The sequence below is a fragment of the Agrilus planipennis genome, unplaced genomic scaffold (assembly GCF_000699045.2).
Source record: "Agrilus planipennis isolate EAB-ADULT unplaced genomic scaffold, Apla_2.0 scaffold229, whole genome shotgun sequence".
Classification (NCBI taxonomy): Eukaryota; Metazoa; Arthropoda; class Insecta; order Coleoptera; family Buprestidae; genus Agrilus; species Agrilus planipennis.
In genome coordinates, this window is record NW_020438917.1 from 1 (window position 1) to 18559 (window position 18559).

Below are 18559 nucleotides of genomic sequence, written 5' to 3' on the forward strand. Positions count from 1 at the left end.
TGAAGTAATATCGTAGCTATGAACTCTTAAGTCTTAAGAATGTTAATTATGTTATGTATTCTCACCTTAATTAATTACAATGAAAAAAATCATGGACCTCATTCTAAAGTGAAAAGAGGGCTGCTACAATCAAATCCCAAAGGCACATGATGTCCAGAGCTTCTGCAATGTTCCTGTTGGAATATTAAGTACATTAGCCAAGTTGAATAATTTTTAATTATAATTAATTTAATCTAGATAGCAAACAGCAATGTAATAACAAAATGTTAAAGGTAACATAATAATAAGCTTAACTTTACAAACTTTGCCTCCTACAGAGACATACAAGACGTCTGTAAATAGTTTTGCGAAAAACTATAACCAATACAAACAAAAATTAAGACTAAATAAAAACTATACTAACACTAAACTAAAAATGATTGCACATTGATTGAAAGAAATGATTCAATTACACATTTTTCTTCCTAATATGTTAATTATTAAAAGTTTGTTACTCACTTTTATTGTATTTCTGTTCTTTGAACAAAAAAATCAGGGACCTCATTCTAGAGTGAAATGAGGGCTGCTACAATCAAAGCCCAACCGCACATGATGTCCAAAGCTTCTGCAATGTAATAACATAATGTTAAAGGTATCATAATAATAAGCATAACTTTATAAAAAGTTTTATGTCTTTTTTTAAATAAGTTCCAATTTAATCAATGTTAATAAATCAGTACACATAAAAGCAGGTTTGATATTGAATAAAAATTTGCAATTTGTTTATAACAAATCATTCCATAGAACCATTACTTTGAATTTCACTTCGATACATGTTTCAACTACTTTTTATTTAACAAAAACATAACTAAAATTACTTTCTACTTCTAATCTACTAATTATTTGTTCACTACTGCTTAACCTTAAAGCCCAGATATTTCTAAAAATTACTCTTACTATCGTCTATGTTGTCACCTCCTGGTGTCTGAATAAAGTTACCAACTCATTGTCATAGATTTTTCCTTTAATGTTTGGCATCAAATTGTTGTTGCCTCAGTTTCTAATAGAAAAAGGCATATAATGTTCAACATTTTCTGCTTAGTCTTTCTTTCACATTGAGAGGACTGGTTACATTACTAGTATACTCCATTATTAGTTTGAATTACTTTAATAAACTGACATTCTCCCGAGAAACTGTAGAAAAGTAAAAATACATTTTAGCTTTAGAACTACAACATATTTTAATTAGGTACAATTTACCTTGTATGAATAATAATAAGAATAATGCGAACTCAAAATACAATTAATTCCAAGATAAATTTAAAATCTTACCTGAATTTGAATTATAAAATACTTTACAAACCCAACACCATTTCAGTAGAAATAACAGTCCCACTTGTTGTCGACCTCACAGTTTATGGAAAAAGAGATATATATATTATGAGCGATAAATAAGTTAATTTTTTACATAAAAATAATTACAACAATAAATAAAACGCAAAACACCTACAATAATTCATCAAATGATTCACCAACTTGTAACATTTACTATCAAATTTGCTATCAATCTAACCTATGCTATCAGTATTTGACAGTTCTTTTCGATTGAGGAAGTGATGAATGTACATGGGTACGTAATGCAAGATACTATCACATACGTATTTCAATTTATTTTATCTTATTTCAATAAAGATAAGGACCTTAATTTTACTTACATATAAACATTTAGTTGAAAATTTACAGTGAACGTTTAAATTGTTCAAATTACGTAGTGCAGGTTTTATTTTTAACCGTACCGTTTGTTTGTAGTTTGACACAATTTTAACATTTGCACAGGCGCAGTACCATTCCACAAAATATACCGTGGCGTCACATGACCTCATCTGTTCCCGTGACCATAATTGTAGGAAAATTCAAATATTTTTGCCATATATTTTCTTAATTTTTTATAATGGACATCTTACATCCATTAGATAACAGGTGAATTCATTATTTTTAGGCAACTCCATAAGAGATACTTATTTGTTACATAATACACGTTAGTTTCAACAAGGTCATTTGTACTTTGGTCGCAATTATCAACGACAATTATTTTGTTTATATTTTGCTTGTAGTAGTGAAGTGGACGAAACTGAAACTAAGGTAATTTTGCATCAAGATTTAAATATCGTCGATGAGCACAGCATTGGAAGCGATGAAGATCGAGTTGTGGAACATTTGTCACCACAAACTTTATTGGAGACCCCTTCTGACAATAATGACGTTCAGTATTCGTTTCGTTCTTCAGAGGGTTAGAAATTTTTGTTTATGAATTAACGACTCTTAAAACAACTGAATAAAAGTCAACTGTCTTTTCAACTTTCTCAAAGGTACTCATTTTTTTGTAAATTTCAGGTACAATTACATACAGAGTGCTACAAGTTGATGAAGGTACAGAAAATATGTCCCAGATAGTGTCTTCTAGTACAAATTTTACGAATCCAGGTGTGCAGCAAGTACTAACTAGCAACCTAAATGGACAGTTATATGTGATAGGTAGTCCGAATGATGTTTTTAGTAACCAAAGTAGTACAAGGGCCATTGCACCCAGAGCAAATATAATTGACTCAGGCCCAGCAGTTGCTGCAACCATGAAAAAGGTACAAATATTTATTTTATATTTATTGGGAGCTAGAATACTTCCATCATAAAAATGAATGGTTCATTAATAAAAGGTATGTTAGTGTGAAATTTGTGGTTGCAGAGGGATGAAAGGCGCAGAGCAACTCACAATGAAGTTGAAAGGAGAAGAAGGGATAAAATTAATAATTGGATTACAAAATTATCAAAAATTATCCCTGAAAGCTCCACAGAGTTAAAAGGAAATGGTCACTATGATGGACAGTCAAAAGGGGGCATATTAGCAAAGGCTTGTGAATATATTTTGGAGCTTAAGAAACAAAATGAGAAGACAGAATTATGCATTAAAGAAAATTTACAGTTACACCAAAGTCTGGAAATAATTAGCAAAAAGAATGAAGCACTTGTGAGGGAAAATAGAGCTTTAAGGGAAATGCTAAAAAGAAGTGGAATTGAAACACCCAGTGAAGTAATATCGTAGCTATGAACTCTTAAGTCTTAAGTAAAATATATGTATTATGTTGTATGTTGTTGACCAGCTTGCCTTTATAATTTTAAAATGTTTTGTTTTAATTACAATTATTGTACATTTGTATTTGTACAGGACTTTATGTAAGTTCCAATTTAATCAATGTTAATAAATCAGTACACATAAAAGCAGGTTTGATATTGAATAAAAATTTGCAATTTGTTTATAACAAATCATTCCATAGAACCATTACTTTGAATTTCACTTCGATACATGTTTCAACTACTTTTTATTTAACAAAAACATAACTAAAATTACTTTCTACTTCTAATCTACTAATTATTTGTTCACTACTGCTTAACCTTAAAGCCCAGATATTTCTAAAAATTACTCTTACTATCGTCTATGTTGTCACCTCCTGGTGTCTGAATAAAGTTACCAACTCATTGTCATAGATTTTTCCTTTAATGTTTGGCATCAAATTGTTGTTGCCTCAGTTTCTAATAGAAAAAGGCATATAATGTTCAACATTTTCTGCTTAGTCTTTCTTTCACATTGAGAGGACTGGTTACATTACTAGTATACTCCATTATTAGTTTGAATTACTTTAATAAACTGACATTCTCCCGAGAAACTGTAGAAAAGTAAAAATACATTTTAGCTTTAGAACTACAACATATTTTAATTAGGTACAATTTACCTTGTATGAATAATAATAAGAATAATGCGAACTCAAAATACAATTAATTCCAAGATAAATTTAAAATCTTACCTGAATTTGAATTATAAAATACTTTACAAACCCAACACCATTTCAGTAGAAATAACAGTCCCACTTGTTGTCGACCTCACAGTTTATGGAAAAAGAGATATATATATTATGAGCGATAAATAAGTTAATTTTTTACATAAAAATAATTACAACAATAAATAAAACGCAAAACACCTACAATAATTCATCAAATGATTCACCAACTTGTAACATTTACTATCAAATTTGCTATCAATCTAACCTATGCTATCAGTATTTGACAGTTCTTTTCGATTGAGGAAGTGATGAATGTACATGGGTACGTAATGCAAGATACTATCACATACGTATTTCAATTTATTTTATCTTATTTCAATAAAGATAAGGACCTTAATTTTACTTACATATAAACATTTAGTTGAAAATTTACAGTGAACGTTTAAATTGTTCAAATTACGTAGTGCAGGTTTTATTTTTAACCGTACCGTTTGTTTGTAGTTTGACACAATTTTAACATTTGCACAGGCGCAGTACCATTCCACAAAATATACCGTGGCGTCACATGACCTCATCTGTTCCCGTGACCATAATTGTAGGAAAATTCAAATATTTTTGCCATATATTTTCTTAATTTTTTATAATGGACATCTTACATCCATTAGATAACAGGTGAATTCATTATTTTTAGGCAACTCCATAAGAGATACTTATTTGTTACATAATACANAATTGCAATCAGTGTTAAAATTAAAATTGTACAAAGATAATGAAACTAAATTACGATTTCTCAAATTACTACAGCACCATCAATGAAAAAAAGTGGTTATCAGATAAACTTTAAATAATTTATTGGAAATTGGGAATTTGAATCTTGACCAGAGTATGCTTCTTCTTTATTAAGATTTAAAAGATTTTTAGACTAAAAAAGATGTCAGGAAAATATTGTAAAAAATCACATCTTTACTTTATGTTACCCTTGCTTTTACTAATTAGATAAAACATGAAAGTCTGGCCAAAAAAATAAGTAAAATATTTATTACAAAAAACATAAGCAATACACGTTATAAACATTTAGATAACAGTACTCTTATAAAATTAAAGTGTTTATTAAGTTACTTTCATTAATAGGTGCTCTTTGTTTAATACAGCTCTAGTTTGCACAAATTATTAAATAGTAAGTAGTATTTACCTGAAAAAATCATTCTCTTCGTAGGTTGTCCAATCTAGCTTGTAAATCAGCATCTGCATCAGATACTGCTCCATTACCACCACCTCCTCCAGTTGCAGCTGCAGCAGCAACCGGTTGTTTCTGACCACTTGCTGGCAAGGAACCAGCTGTTTGAGGTAAACCGGATAATTGGTCATTTAATTGCAGTCCTAGTTCATCTAATACTTGTGAAACAATAGCATCACTGTAACAAAGCATTTTTTATATCATAAAATTTAATTAAAACTGGTGCCTATTGCAAACCTTTCTTCTTCATCTTCATCATCAGCCATTGCATCATCAATAGCATCATTCATCATTTCCTCTTTCATATCCATTATTTCACTTTGCTTTTCAAATTCTTGCAATATTCTCTGAATCTGAGGAAGATTAAGCTGCCTATTCATACTCTGCATTGCTCTAGTGACGCCTCTCATTGCTTGGGCCATGGAATTTTGAGACCGTAATGTTTGAATTTTTAAGGACACTGCCTGTATGTTTGCTTTCATTAACATAAATTTCTTAACATATTTTCTCGTTCTAACTAGATCCTTAGCCATTATTTTTACAGCATCCTAAAGGAAAATATAAATTGCAGCACATTTGCAACAGTCTATTGGCCCCAAACTTACCATCTGTCCCTCTTTTGCTAATTTCTTTATATCTGCAATAACTTTTTTTTCTTGCTGTTCCATCTTCATTTTTTCTCTGTCCAGATCTCTCATGGCTTTGTTTAAGGCCCTCTGATTCTTTCTAAGCATCTCCTCTGGAGTAACCTTTTTCCCAAATAACCACTCCATTGTTTATTTGTTGTATATACACAAAAATTATTACTGTAGTACTAAAGAAATCACTGACAATTTAACTTAGTTTTTGAAAATTAGTCACCAATTATTCATATGATATTGACAAACGAATATAAATACAAAAATCTCACAAATGTCAACACTAAATTTAAAAAGTTAGGTTAATATCAGTATATAATGTCAATACACCCGTAGCCCATTTAGCTAATAGAACTATTACTCCTTTGAAAGATTGTTTCTGTCCTGCATACATACACATCTTAATACACATAAAATCCAATGTTACTAACTATAACATTTATTTATTACATTTTGACAAAAAAATAAAGGTATTTATAAGATAAAAATGCAAAGATAACTTCACTTAAACCAAATAATACTACAGATTATTCATGCAATTACTTTTACACTTATATTTAATGCAATAAAAATCAGTACCTTATTTAAGTAGTTGTCAATGATGACAAATTAGATTGTCTATTTTTCCATAATTTCATTTCTAAAGGAGAAACTGGAGTTGCACGAATATGATGACAATAATTTCAACTTTGGCGTGCCAAAAAACATACCCTATCTTTTTTCAAGAAGTGTAAGCTTTTATTTAAGACTAAATGGTTAACTCGTGCAATTTGGATTATTAAGTCTTCCATTTTTATTTCACCATTGTTGCAGTATTGTTGCTGTTGTCGGCCATTCTTATTTCTTAATTATTGCTGCTGTCAGCCATTTTTAGTTCCCCATTGTTGAAATATTGTTAATATTGTCAGCAATTCTTATTCTTCCATTGTTACAGCTGCTAGCCTTTTTTATTCATTCATTATTGTTATGGTGAAGTTATTGACGTTTATGTTCTTTAATTGTTATTGTTACTAATTAAATGACACAACAGTATCTCCAGTCCCTTAAGAGTATTAAAAAGTTAGAGATGAAACAAAAAATAAAATAATACCAGTCTTTAACAATAACAAGAGCTATCATTATGAACTTGTTGAGGTCTGACATTTGTAGTAGTTACTGATGATAATGGTAAAAACAGTTTCTGGTTCTTTAACTTATGTGCTAAAGTTAAAAATATTGCTTCTACATTGTCATTTTCAGAATCCAGTCTTGCAGATGTCTCAAACAACTAAAACAATCATGCAATAAATATTAACTTAAAAAGAAACTAAAATATTGACAATACTTACTGGCATATTATATTTATCTGCTAATCTTTGGGCTTCATCAGTTGTTACTGCTGCGTTACCATCACATTTATTTCCTACAAGAATCCTGGGAATATCAGTAAAACAATTGCTATCACACTCCTGTATCCAATGCTCAATAGATAAAAACGATGCTCTATTTGTTACATCATACATAAAAATAACTGCATGTGCATTTCTGTAGTAGTGGGCAATCATTGACTTTCGAAACCTCTCTTGCCCTGCAGTATCCCATAGCTGCAACTACAATTAGAGGTCTAAATTATAAAGAATGATTCCTTTATAATTGGTTTATCTCACCTTTATTTCTTCACCATCAATAACTAGAATTCTCTCCCGAAAATCTACGCCAATAGTTGCCTCTGAGGTTTCGAGAAATTTACCTTCACAAAATCTATACGTTAAGGAAGTCTTTCCGACATTTGAGTCTCCTACGACGATAACTTTAAAAACTCGTTTAGGTGGTGCAGGAATTACCACAGATTTTTTGATGGTATAGGGCGAAATCACTTTAATCGACATCATAAAATAAACTAATAACAAGTAATATTGGAAAAAAGTCCAGTAATACTATTATACAATACTAGTGCAGGGAAAACACCACTTAAACCGTTATATCAAAACAATAACATTTGACAACAAACACTATAGCCATTGATGTGTTTTGGAACTACTCTAGTGCTACCTGAGTAACAGAACTACTTTCATATCATTGAACTATCAAAGGTACATAGGCTAATCATTACAAATTATTTTAATCTGTTAATATAAAAGTGCTTAAAAATTATTAATAATGTATGCATTTTTACTTTTATTGGTTATTTTTAGTTCATTTACATCAAAACCATGTTTGTCATCAGATGGGGTAGTCTTTTCTTGAATATATTCTGACGTCATCGCCGCATCAATTTAAATTTGGGGCCTTTTTTCGCATAATTATCACGTTTTTGATTTCAGTAAGCGGTATCGTATTTCAAATATTTATCACTTATCTGAGAAATAGTCATAAATAATAAACATAATTAGTTAATGAAATATCAATAAGGAGCTGCAAAACTATTTGCAACGAAAAACAACAAAACATCTTATACATAGTGTATATAATTGAAATAAAATTAAGAAATTACTTTTAATTAAAAATACATTACTCCCGATACTTATATAATACAATGTATACCACGGAAATGCATTACAATAAAATTGCCTATTATATAATAATATAAACACTATATACATCTTTTTGTATAAATAACGTCGTAACAATAGTTTTAAAAATTAATATAAAACAAAATTATAAATAGAGATGCGTAATTAATAACAAAAAAAACTACTTAAGTTAGAAATAGTTATCACATATTTATAGTTGCTATAACTTACATAATTTAGTTATAATTTCCGGTTTTTCTTCTGCATAGCTTTTCGACGTTTCTCCGCTTCTTCCATCTTCATGTCTTCCAAGTCCTCCATTATACCTACAATATATTTTTAATATTAAGGAAATAAAATACTGCAAGTAAATAAATAGAAGCACATATTAAACAAAAAGGAAAATTAAAGCAGCTTTAGTTTCAAAAAAAATTATTTAAAGACTATTAAAACCTAAATAATTGAAAAACTATCTGCTTGTATTAATATAAATAAGTATCCTTCTAAAAAATGTAATTGAATGTAATTATACGATTTTTTTATTACCGATTTTTGTACTAATAATTTCCTCCTTCCATTGCTGATGGAATGATGCCTCCTCTACATCTTCATCATCTATATTCTTATATTTATTCTTATCATAGCCGAAAATATCTCGTATGTATTTAGAGTAGTCTGCCTCTTCTTCTGGTCCGTCATCAATAAAATCGTCCATTTCTGAATCATATTCTTCATCGTCATCCAAAATACGACCTGAAAGAAAAAGGAACATTTAACAGAAATTGTAATAAACAAAAATTATGCATATTACGTTTTTTTATTGGTGGAGGTCTTTGCTTAACATCAGGAGGTGGAAATTGTTTTGGTTTGAGATCACTCAGAGGAACCTGTTTTGGTTTCAGGTCATTTGGAGGGAACTTTTTGGGCTGAAGATCTTTTGCTTTTGCTGGAAGTTTCGAGCTTATTGTCTTGTCTCTAACATCAGTAACTTTGTTTTGTTTGGTGTGATTTACACTTGATGGAGACTTGCTTAAAGTAGAAGGCACCTTGTTATTAGTTGACTGGCTGTTCTGGATAAGTTTCTCTTTTTCTTTTATTTTTTGAAGTTTTTGCAATTTCTGTCTTTCTAATTCTTGCAACTGTCTTTGCTTTTCTCTGAGTTCTTCTAATTCTTGAAGCTCCTTTAACTCTTCCAGTTTCTGTCTATTCTTGGCATCCAGAAGTTTTTGTCTTTCTATAAGGATATTCTGTTTTTGTTTGTCTTTTAAATCTGTACTACTTAACGGTGTGTTTCTTTTTTCCTTTGAACTGCTGTTGTCAACATATTTTGTTGAATTTTTTTCTGGCTTCTTTTCAAGTACCCTGTCATTTTTTAGAATGGGTTTCTCTAGCGAATTGCGTGCATTTATTTTTGAAATTTTGGGTGGTAAAACCGAAATGTTTCCGTTTGAAGTAAGTTTTTCTGCCTTATAACCATTTACATGAGATTCTGATGGTTTAGGCACTTTAAATCCATTATCTATACCTTTCCCTTTTTGATTTTTATCCACAGGTGGTGTTTTCTCTGCCTTCATTCGAGCTTCTTTTGCTTCTAAACGCTGCCTTTCTTTCTCATGTTCTCTTTTTTGTTTCTTGGTCATGAGAGGGCCCTCATCCTCTTTAGGTTTTGGTTGAATTACAATTGGCTCATGCTGTTTTTGTTCAGCTAGTTTGAGTATTTCTAAAAATAATATTGCAATTGAGTTGTACACAAACATGTAAATATTGTTTTTTATTACCCATGAAATTCATTGGAGGAGGCATTGCCTTTGATTTTGGTTTGTTTGGTTGCCCACTGCCTTCTTTCCTTTCAGATTCTGGATCTTCAGAGGTGTCACTTTTCTCATTTTCATTACCATGTTTCCGTTTCCTTCTGTGTGGCATCATAGCTTCTTCCTTTTCCTTCTCCAGAGCAGCTCTGACACGGTCTTTTGTGCTATTTAGGTTACAGCTAACTCTTTTGGAGGTCACTGGAAATTTTGGCTCTTCTGGCATTTTACTATATTTTTCCATCATTTTATTGTAAAATGCAGAAGCTTCTTGTGAAACATATCCATAATCATCTTCATCAGGCTGTGAAGGACCTACTATTGTCACTGCTGTATTGTCTTTGTCTACAGCATCTTGAATTACAGACTGATTTGCAGATTTTGTGCGTTTTAACATGACATTTACCCTTCTGGTTGCTTTCTTATCCTGTGCAATTTAATATATTTACTGCAAATATGTTAATTACAGAAGTCAAAATTCAATAAATTACCTGAGATCGTAATGCTAAAAGTTCCTCTCTCTTCTTTTTGACTTCTTCTGCTTTTTGCCTTTCCTCTTCTTCTTTCCTAGCTAAAAATTTTTGTACATTTACGGAAAGATTTCTATTTTCTTTTTTCTCTTTCTTAGGAGGAGAAAATTTTGTGCTGTAATATCGGACCTACAAATTTAAAGACATTTTCAATTAATTATTAAGGATATGAAAAAAGTAGGTAACGAAAATATTAGTTAGATAAGACTTTACCTCTTTTTTCTCGTGCTCATTTTGTTTTGCTGTATGTAGCAACGTTCCAAAATCCATTTTAAAACAAATAATTGCAATTATAAACGTAAACTAAAGGAAATATTAATAATTATGTGACGAGAAACAATATGTCACGGAGTACACTCCACCATTTTGCAATAAATACTGACAGCTGACAGTTGACTGACAGTTCTGGAATATTTCATAATTGTCAACAGCTGATATTCTTTGTTACTCTTTCTATTATCTATGGTTGTTACGGACAATCTTCCATAGATAGTAGATCAGTTTGAAATTTTCATTTTATTAAAAAGATTTTCATCATTACCTTTAAATTTTAAAAGAATATAATTAGAAATTTTATCATTACTTTTATTCCAAATGTACGTAAACAAGTATCGTCATTTGCAATTCAAAAATATTCTGTGATGTGATATCACTACCACTATCTGTCTGTCTCGTTTGCAACCTTTGTAACTGCGTTGTATAACGGGTTGCCAGTTTTATATCAGATTTAATGGCATAACAATGCAATCAAATATAAACAAAGGTAAAATGCAAATAACAAAGGAAAATGGTAAAATATTTATATAATCAATGTATTAATGTGTAATATAATCCCAAAATGGTATCAAACCAGTGTAGTTGATTTAGGGTGTATATCGTTCAATATATAAGCGGGAAGGTCCCTTAATTGCTATCCAGACAATGTTTCGATTTCGGTCAGGTACCTTTTGTTTGAGTTTATTTTCAGATAATTTTGTATAATATTATTTTTGTAGAATACGAGCCTATTGGGTTAACATCACAACAACTACACAGCAATGAAGAAAATAACATATGTGTAATTTATGGCTATCATAAAAGAAGTTGTGGAAAACAACTGCTGTTTCATTTATTTGGTATATTATCTTTTGGGTTATTTTATGCCTTTGTTGGATGGTATCCCCAATTAAAGAGCTTTAAGTTGACCAAATGTACACTAAGTATTGCTGATACCGTATTAGGTATGGGTCATTCACAAAAAATGATGATGAGTAATAAAACTCACATTTCTTTATTAGTTAAAGATGCCAATAACAACTATGAAACAGTTGCTGTTCAGTCAGACATGCTCCATTTGCAACAAAGAGCTTTTACTAATTTAAAGTATTTTATTTATCGACATAATAAATATGTACTGGATGACAACGACGGACTTTTTAAGCCTTTAGATGATTTAATGCCAAAGTTAACATTAAGCGATATTTTGGAAAATTCAAGAGGGATCACTGAGAACGAAAAAACAGAATTGTACACATATTGAACAGGAAATGAAGGATATATTACTAATAATATTTGCTTTTAGGCTTAATCTTTATGGGAGCAATAATATTGATGTAGAAGTTAGAACATATTGGAATGTGTTTGTTAATGAAGTATACAATCCCTTTTATTTATTTCAAGCATTTTCTGTTGTCCTTTGGTGTGTGGATGATTATGTTATCTACTCTGTATGTGTGCTGATTTTAACATTTTTTTCTGTTGTTACAACCTTGTATCAAACACGAAAAGTACGTACCTAATGTATTTTATAGAACACTCTATATCGCTTGTTTGTTTTAGCAAGATAAAGCTCTGCACAATTTAGTCAAATCATCAAAAACAGACAGTGCAAAAGTTCTCCGTCCAAATATAATTTCGGGATTTACAGGACATGACATACCATCAAGAGACATTGTACCTGGTGATCTATTAGTAATACCTCGTTCAGGATGCTTGATGCCATGTGATGCCGTTCTTATAACGGGAAATTGCATCGTCAATGAAAGCATGTTAACTGGTAAATATTATTACAGTTGTCTTTAATTTAATTTACAAGAGAACTGTAGCCAAATGAAAGGAAATTACATCAAATCTAAGGAATATTTTCTTCTTTTAGGAAATAGTAGATTGTAATTAAAAATTCCTAGCCCTATCTCTATCAAATTTTTTATGTATACATTTTGAATTCGATTTTTAGGTGAAAGTACTCCAGTTACAAAAACTGCTCCACATACAAGTTCGGAGATATACGACACCGGTATTCATAAAAGATATACTTTGTTCTGTGGTACCTCTATTTTACAGGCGCGTTATTATGAAGGAGAGTTTGTTTTAGCACGTGTCATTAAAACGGGCTTTACTACCATGAAGGGCGAACTGGTCAAAAGCATGTTATTTCCCGCGCCAATAAAAATTCAGTTTTATAAGGATAGCGCGAAATTTTTACTCTTCCTATCAATCATAGCAGCAGGAGGAATGGCATATTGCACTTATTTGTACCATAAACGTGGTGTACGTAATCCATAATAAATTTGTCAGTTTTTTCTGGGTTTATTGATTTTAAAATTTTAGGCCGATTTAGAATACATAATAATTCGAACTTTGGATATAGTTACTATTGTGGTTCCTCCAGCTTTACCAGCGGCCATGACCATCAGTATTGCTTACAGCCAAAGCAGATTGAAACACTTAAATATTTTTTGTACAAGTCCCCCTCGTATTAATTTAGCCGGAAAAATTAAATTGGCTTGTTTTGATAAGGTACTTTGCGAATTTTGTGTTCCTACTAACAATAAAAGAAGTTTAAAAAACCATTGGGGAAGACTTGTATGGATTAAGGAAATTATAGGGTTTTTTTTTAATTATCGTTATACATACTTAACAAAGCATTTGATGCATTATTTTATTAATTTTAGACTGGTACATTAACGGAGGATGGTGTACAACTGAACTCAATAATACCGAGTGTTGATGGGAAATTTTCGAACCCAGAAACGCACGCTTTCAAAATAGACTCTACGAGTAGTTTAGTCAAAGCAATGGCAACATGTCATTCGTTGACCAGAATAATGGGCCAATTAAAAGGAGATTCTCTCGATATTACCATGTTCGAGAGCACGAAATGGGTAACATTTTTTTTTGTCCAACTAAGATTCATAGTAATAATATTGTTTGTTTAGGAAATTGAAGAGCCTGGTGAAAAAGAGAGCACACGATATGACATGCTTGCTCCAGTAATAGTAAAACCGAATCAAAATAATGCCAGCAACTTCGAAATAGGGGAAGATAATGTATGTACATATTTGATAGACAATAAACTACAAATCTGCGTAATGACTAATATACTTGTACTATTTTACAGATTCCATATTGTATAGGAATAATCCGTGAATTTCCATTCTCTTCAGTTCAACAGTGCATGACGGTGATTTGTAGAGAATTAAACGACCCATGTATGATAGCATTTACAAAAGGAGCCCCCGAAAGAATCAAATCATTTTGTAGGGAAGAGTCATTGCCCCAAGACTTCCATTTGTGCCTTTCAACTTACACGTCGCAAGGTTTCCGAGTGATTGCGTTTTCTTGTAAGAAACTTTCTTCCAAATTCAAGTGGAAGGAAGCTCAAAAAACTAAGAGAGAAGTGGTAAATTTTATTTATTGACACCTTCCCACTTTAATTTATTTGTAAGTGTAATTCTTTTAGCTTGAATGTGATATGACTTTTTTGGGATTTATGATCATGCAAAATTCACTAAAACCCGAAACTATTCCCGTAATTCGTACATTACACGATGCCAGCATCCCAACTGTGATGATAACAGGCTAGTAATTTGTATAAGAAAACCTAAGTCACCTGTTCATAAACGATTAAAATGGTTATTGCTGTTTTTAGGTGATAATATTATGACTGCTATTTGCGTAGCTAGAGAATGTAACATGATAAAAGCAGACGAACCAATTGTTTTGGTAAATATGGAATTAGACAATGACTTGGGAATACCTAAGATGATATTCGAAGTTGTGGATGATGATCCGGACATAAACTTTTATGACAAAAAAGTATGATAGTAAAAGAAAAAATTATGGAACAAATAACATACTTTTCTTTTGTTAAGTATCATTTAGCAATGGATGGAAAGACTTGGGACAAACTCAGGGAATATTATGCAGATTATCTTCCCCATATTTTAGTAAAGAGCACAATATTCGCAAGGTTCCAGCCTGATCAAAAGACCCAACTGATTAATTATTTCCAAAAAATCGGTTACATCGTTTCAATGGTTGGGGATGGCGCTAATGACTGTGGAGTAAGTCGTTGTTTGTCCGTTGGATCACAATAGTTGCTATAATCTAATATACTACAACATGGACTTATTATTTTAAATTTTATATTGGATGGGTTCAGTATTTCCCTTTCAAGGAGTACTTTTTATATAAAAACAATTTTAGGCGTTAAAAGCAGCCCATGTTGGAGTTTCATTATCACAGGCTGAAGCAAGCGTAGCTGCGCCATTCACCTCGTCAATACCAAATATTTCTTGTATTGTTCATCTCATTCTAGAAGGTCGATGCTCTTTAGTTACCAGCTTTGCACTTTTTAAATATATGGCCCTTTATAGTTTAATTCAATTTTGCTCAGTTCTTATTCTCTATACAGTAAGTTTTTTAATTTTTTTATTTTATTCCAAAGTGATTTGGTTAATTTAATTATGAAATAAAGAAAAAAGATATTTTACAGTTTCATTCGATGCTGGGAAACATACAACTTTTATTTATTGATCTCATCATCACGACTAGTTTGGCGGTAACGATAGGTCACCAAGGTAATTATTATTAGTAGGGACCCGAAGTGGTATCAATAATACCTCTGTAATAATATAAATTACACAATTTTGGATTACATTTTTCGTTCTCATTTCATTAAAATTTAAGATAAAATATTTTTCAGTTTATTATTTTGAATTGAAACTATTTTTGCTTAGGTTCAGGAGCTTCTCCTTAATTTAGATATTGAAAGTTTTTCTGTTAAAATTTGTTTTTCAAAATGAAAAAAAGGGAATTTAAATAAAAAAACTCACTGTGGCAAATGTGTTGTAGGACCTGCCAATAAACTGCAATCTGAACGACCCATGGGATCCTTGGTATGTGCTAGAAACTTAATTCCTCTCATAACTCAGGTCCTTTTATGCATTGCTGTTCAATTTTGCTCCTATTATTACTTATCCACTCAGTCCTGGTTTGTGCCATTACCTCCTGGGAAGGAAGAGGTCATTTTATGTTGGGAAAACACTGTAATTTTCATGGTGTCCTCTTACCAATACATAATAATGGCTTTTGTATATGCAAAGGGGAAACCGTTTAGGAAAACGTTAATTACAAACTTTTGGTTCTTACTTTCTGCCATCAGTCTCACGTCTTTTTTGACGTGGCTCTATTTGAAAGCTCCAGAAGGACTTGCTAAGTTTTTCGAGGTGATGTACCTGCCACACAATCACCCCAGGGAACAGAGGTTGTTTAGGGATACGTTGTTATTGCTGCCTCTTCTTCATTTATTGCTAGCACTATTCATCGAGGTAATGTTCTCTAGATATTTCTGGGGTCAATTTGTGTACCTATATAAAAATGTTTTCCCATATTCTAGGCACAAATAGCTGATAGAAAGTGGTTCAAAAAATTTTTGCAGTTCCTTTTTATGAAGAGAAAACCTAAAAACAAGTATAAAATACTGTTAAAAGAAAACGTCGTAGCGCGATGGTTGGCATCCCCTGAGTTCAACGTGACCCTATCTGTAGATTAATAAATTAATGAAATATTGTTACTTATGTAAATTATCAAATTTTATTATAATGTTATATAATGTGTAAGTGAAGTATTTTTATAAGCAGGTAGCTAGTAAAAAAATGTTAACAATATTTTCGAACGGTGTTTTATTTTATTATTATTCATATCAAAAGCTACAATAATATCGTAATTGTATCATCATTAATGTAGTTTACCTTTGGCATTTTTTATTACACACTGAACGTAATATTATCTATAATTTTTATTATATGTTACAAAAAAAAACTAACGTTAAGTACAATAGTACAAACAGTATGAGAGAAAAAAATGAAAAAAACGTCAACCAAAAAATTAACAACACTTTCTTAAACACACTTATAACACTAATAACTACGTAATTAAGAAATATATAGTAAATCTAATTAATAGAAAACGATTTTATGTCGTGGACTGCAGTAAATTCTACACATTAATGTCTATAAACTAAAACGTAATAATTCATTGTCTAAAAAAATGTCTCAGTCTTTATAATGTACCCTTTTTGCGTTTCCAAATTCATTTGAAAAGCAAACAAAGATTTCGTTTGATAGAGTTTTAATTAAAAACGAAGTGACTAGTTTAGTCAACTTCATAACATATTTTAATAAAACAAAATGATAATGAAACTAATGAAGTTCTTTTCCTTGATAAATAATGATTGATTCATGATACCAAAAAGTAAGTACAGAATTTGGTAATTGTCTAGTTTATCGGAAAGCCGGTCATAGAAAACAGTCTAGGCGATTGGGGGGGGGGGGTGACCTTGTAGAAAAAATGGATGCAGACATAGGGATGACTAAGTGCTTTTAGATGGAGCGGTGTGGTGGAGGCCCAAGAGATCAAGATAAAATCGAAAATTTAAATGAGAAACTAACGTAACCTAACCCAAACCTTGCTTAGAGTTTTTCAAGGCAAATAACCATCGCCCCACTCTTCCGAATGACGGTTCTCTAAACTAGACGATTACCCAAATTATTTATTCTATTAATATAAAAAAATATAAAAACAGTTAAACTCCGCTATACGTGGCNAAATAGGGATTTTTGCCAAAAGTTTATTCAATTTTGAAAAATAATTATCTTATGAAAACTACTTTTATTTCTTTTTTTGGTGTTTGGAACGGTTTGATTTAAATTTCACAATCAAAGCCTTTATGTAACAAAACGGCGACCTTGCATTGTTTTAAGCATATAATATTTTTTTAAATCACACTCACAAAAAGCTATACGCAGGTAATCTTTTTTTTTTAATACGATTAAATAAAAAGATGCTAGCAAAGTAACTTTCAATTAAAATATCTGATATTTAACATAAAGAAATAATATTTATTTCATACAAACCATTTTTAATTTTTCAAAGTAAGTAAATATTTACCTACAATTCGTATATTATAATTTTAAAAGTACAGGGTAAACTTTGCTAGCAAATTTTTATTTTTGTAAATAGCTTTATAATAACAAAAAAGTTTACAATCAATCAAATTATCGATTATAATATTCTATCAATTCAGGCATAAGCATAATTTATTTATTTACACCTTTACACTGCATACTTTAAAAATACTTTTTATAATACTTTCTAAGTTACGACTGGAAGATGTTTTAGAAACCGATAAAGTAAGAAGAAAAAATAAATTTTAAATCTCTGGATACCTATTTTTTTATAATCATTAAAAAAAAGGAACGAAATTTGCCTGAATATTTCCAAAAGAAATAAAATAACTTCATGGAAACATTTAAAACATTTTTGGCACATCATCAGACGAATGCAATAGCATTATTATTATAAGTACATTGTCTTCACGAAAATGAGGTAACAAAAAACAAAAAATCGTTTATACAGCTGAATTCTTACCAATAATTATATCTCCGGGCCTGGAATATACCCTATGTCCGTCGAACTCAACCGAGATATTTCTTTTGTCAGGACTTATAAATTCAGGTTGATTCCCTCTGTCTGGTTTGAGGGGCTCTTTTTCGTCCCTAAGAGAAAAAATAAATGTGGACTTTACACTGTAAAAATGCAGTTTTATCCTCTAACTACCTACGCCAATTAGTAGATTTAAAACAACTTAAAATATAATTAACTTAGATATTCTGTTCTTAACATATTATCTTGCACATCCAGCATGCTCAAAAACGAAATTAAAAGACGTTTTAATCGCGTAACCAACACAAAAAAGAATATTTAATCTAAATACT

At 30.8% G+C, this 18559-nt stretch overlaps 6 protein-coding genes and 1 long non-coding RNA gene across 14 annotated transcripts in view; 2 read left to right on the top strand and 5 right to left on the bottom strand.

Annotated features, from left to right (window-relative positions):
* Positions 1-44: 44 nt before the first annotated feature.
* On the bottom strand, positions 45-1580 carry LOC108741082. Of its 2 annotated transcripts, XR_001938458.1 has the most exons (5): positions 1490-1580; positions 1312-1386; positions 937-1173; positions 499-604; positions 45-173 (listed from the first exon to the last, which is right to left on the bottom strand). It is a non-coding gene; the product is annotated as an uncharacterized LOC108741082 (long non-coding RNA). The 2 variants fall into 2 exon arrangements; XR_001938457.1 differs by having other exon boundaries at positions 1312-1560.
* A 181-nt stretch (positions 1581-1761) lies between these two features.
* LOC108741110 (upstream stimulatory factor 2) lies at positions 1762-3206 on the top strand. Of its 2 annotated transcripts, none has more exons than XM_018475755.1 (4): positions 1762-1959; positions 2097-2269; positions 2374-2618; positions 2723-3206. In XM_018475755.1, the coding sequence occupies exons 1-4, from the start codon at positions 1931-1933 to the stop codon at positions 3077-3079; spliced, it is 804 nt and encodes a 267-aa protein (XP_018331257.1). In that variant the 5' UTR covers positions 1762-1930; the 3' UTR covers positions 3080-3206. The 2 variants fall into 2 exon arrangements, with proteins under 2 accessions (XP_018331257.1, XP_018331256.1); XM_018475754.1 differs by having other exon boundaries at positions 1766-1959; positions 2094-2269.
* LOC108741111 (charged multivesicular body protein 2a) lies at positions 2517-6013 on the bottom strand. Of its 2 annotated transcripts, XM_018475757.2 has the most exons (4): positions 5658-6013; positions 5290-5600; positions 5008-5230; positions 2517-2601 (listed from the first exon to the last, which is right to left on the bottom strand). In XM_018475757.2, the coding sequence occupies exons 1-3, from the start codon at positions 5823-5825 to the stop codon at positions 5017-5019; spliced, it is 693 nt and encodes a 230-aa protein (XP_018331259.1). In that variant the 5' UTR covers positions 5826-6013; the 3' UTR covers positions 2517-2601; positions 5008-5016. The 2 variants fall into 2 exon arrangements, with proteins under 2 accessions (XP_018331259.1, XP_018331258.1); XM_018475756.2 differs by lacking the exon at positions 2517-2601 and having other exon boundaries at positions 4826-5230.
* Positions 6014-6117: 104 nt separating this feature from the next.
* On the bottom strand, positions 6118-7713 carry LOC108741113 (putative Ras-related protein Rab-33). The gene is made up of 3 exons (XM_018475758.2): positions 7337-7713; positions 7019-7279; positions 6118-6957 (listed from the first exon to the last, which is right to left on the bottom strand). The coding sequence occupies exons 1-3, from the start codon at positions 7559-7561 to the stop codon at positions 6787-6789; spliced, it is 657 nt and encodes a 218-aa protein (XP_018331260.1). The 5' UTR covers positions 7562-7713; the 3' UTR covers positions 6118-6786.
* Positions 7714-8146: 433 nt separating this feature from the next.
* On the bottom strand, positions 8147-10903 carry LOC108741109 (protein SPT2 homolog). The gene is made up of 6 exons (XM_018475753.1): positions 10734-10903; positions 10482-10649; positions 9961-10417; positions 8994-9902; positions 8729-8935; positions 8147-8508 (listed from the first exon to the last, which is right to left on the bottom strand). Exons 1-6 carry the CDS (start codon positions 10788-10790, stop codon positions 8423-8425), a joined length of 1884 nt encoding a protein of 627 aa, XP_018331255.1. The 5' UTR covers positions 10791-10903; the 3' UTR covers positions 8147-8422.
* Positions 10904-11229: 326 nt separating this feature from the next.
* On the top strand, positions 11230-16450 carry LOC108741114 (probable cation-transporting ATPase 13A3). Of its 3 annotated transcripts, XM_018475759.2 has the most exons (17): positions 11230-11460; positions 11516-11740; positions 11798-12026; positions 12082-12286; positions 12339-12555; positions 12736-13049; positions 13110-13298; positions 13454-13663; positions 13718-13828; positions 13900-14181; positions 14242-14359; positions 14431-14597; positions 14654-14845; positions 14988-15194; positions 15277-15361; positions 15636-16111; positions 16180-16450. In XM_018475759.2, exons 1-17 carry the CDS (start codon positions 11442-11444, stop codon positions 16333-16335), a joined length of 3402 nt encoding a protein of 1133 aa, XP_018331261.1. In that variant the 5' UTR covers positions 11230-11441; the 3' UTR covers positions 16336-16450. The 3 variants fall into 3 exon arrangements, with proteins under 3 accessions (XP_018331261.1, XP_018331262.1, XP_018331263.1); XM_018475760.2 differs by lacking the exon at positions 14988-15194; XM_018475761.2 differs by lacking the exons at positions 11230-11460; positions 11516-11740; positions 11798-12026 and having other exon boundaries at positions 12194-12286; positions 12343-12555.
* Positions 16451-17758: 1308 nt separating this feature from the next.
* The window catches only part of LOC108741104 (fasciclin-2), a 109168-nt gene continuing 108367 nt past the window's right edge, over positions 17759-18559 (bottom strand). For all 3 annotated transcript variants that reach the window (XM_018475747.2, XM_018475746.2, XM_018475745.2), the window contains one exon: positions 17759-18340. In XM_018475747.2, the coding sequence (XP_018331249.1) occupies positions 18193-18340 (148 nt within the window). In that variant the 3' untranslated portion in view covers positions 17759-18192. The remainder of the gene's footprint in view (positions 18341-18559) is intronic.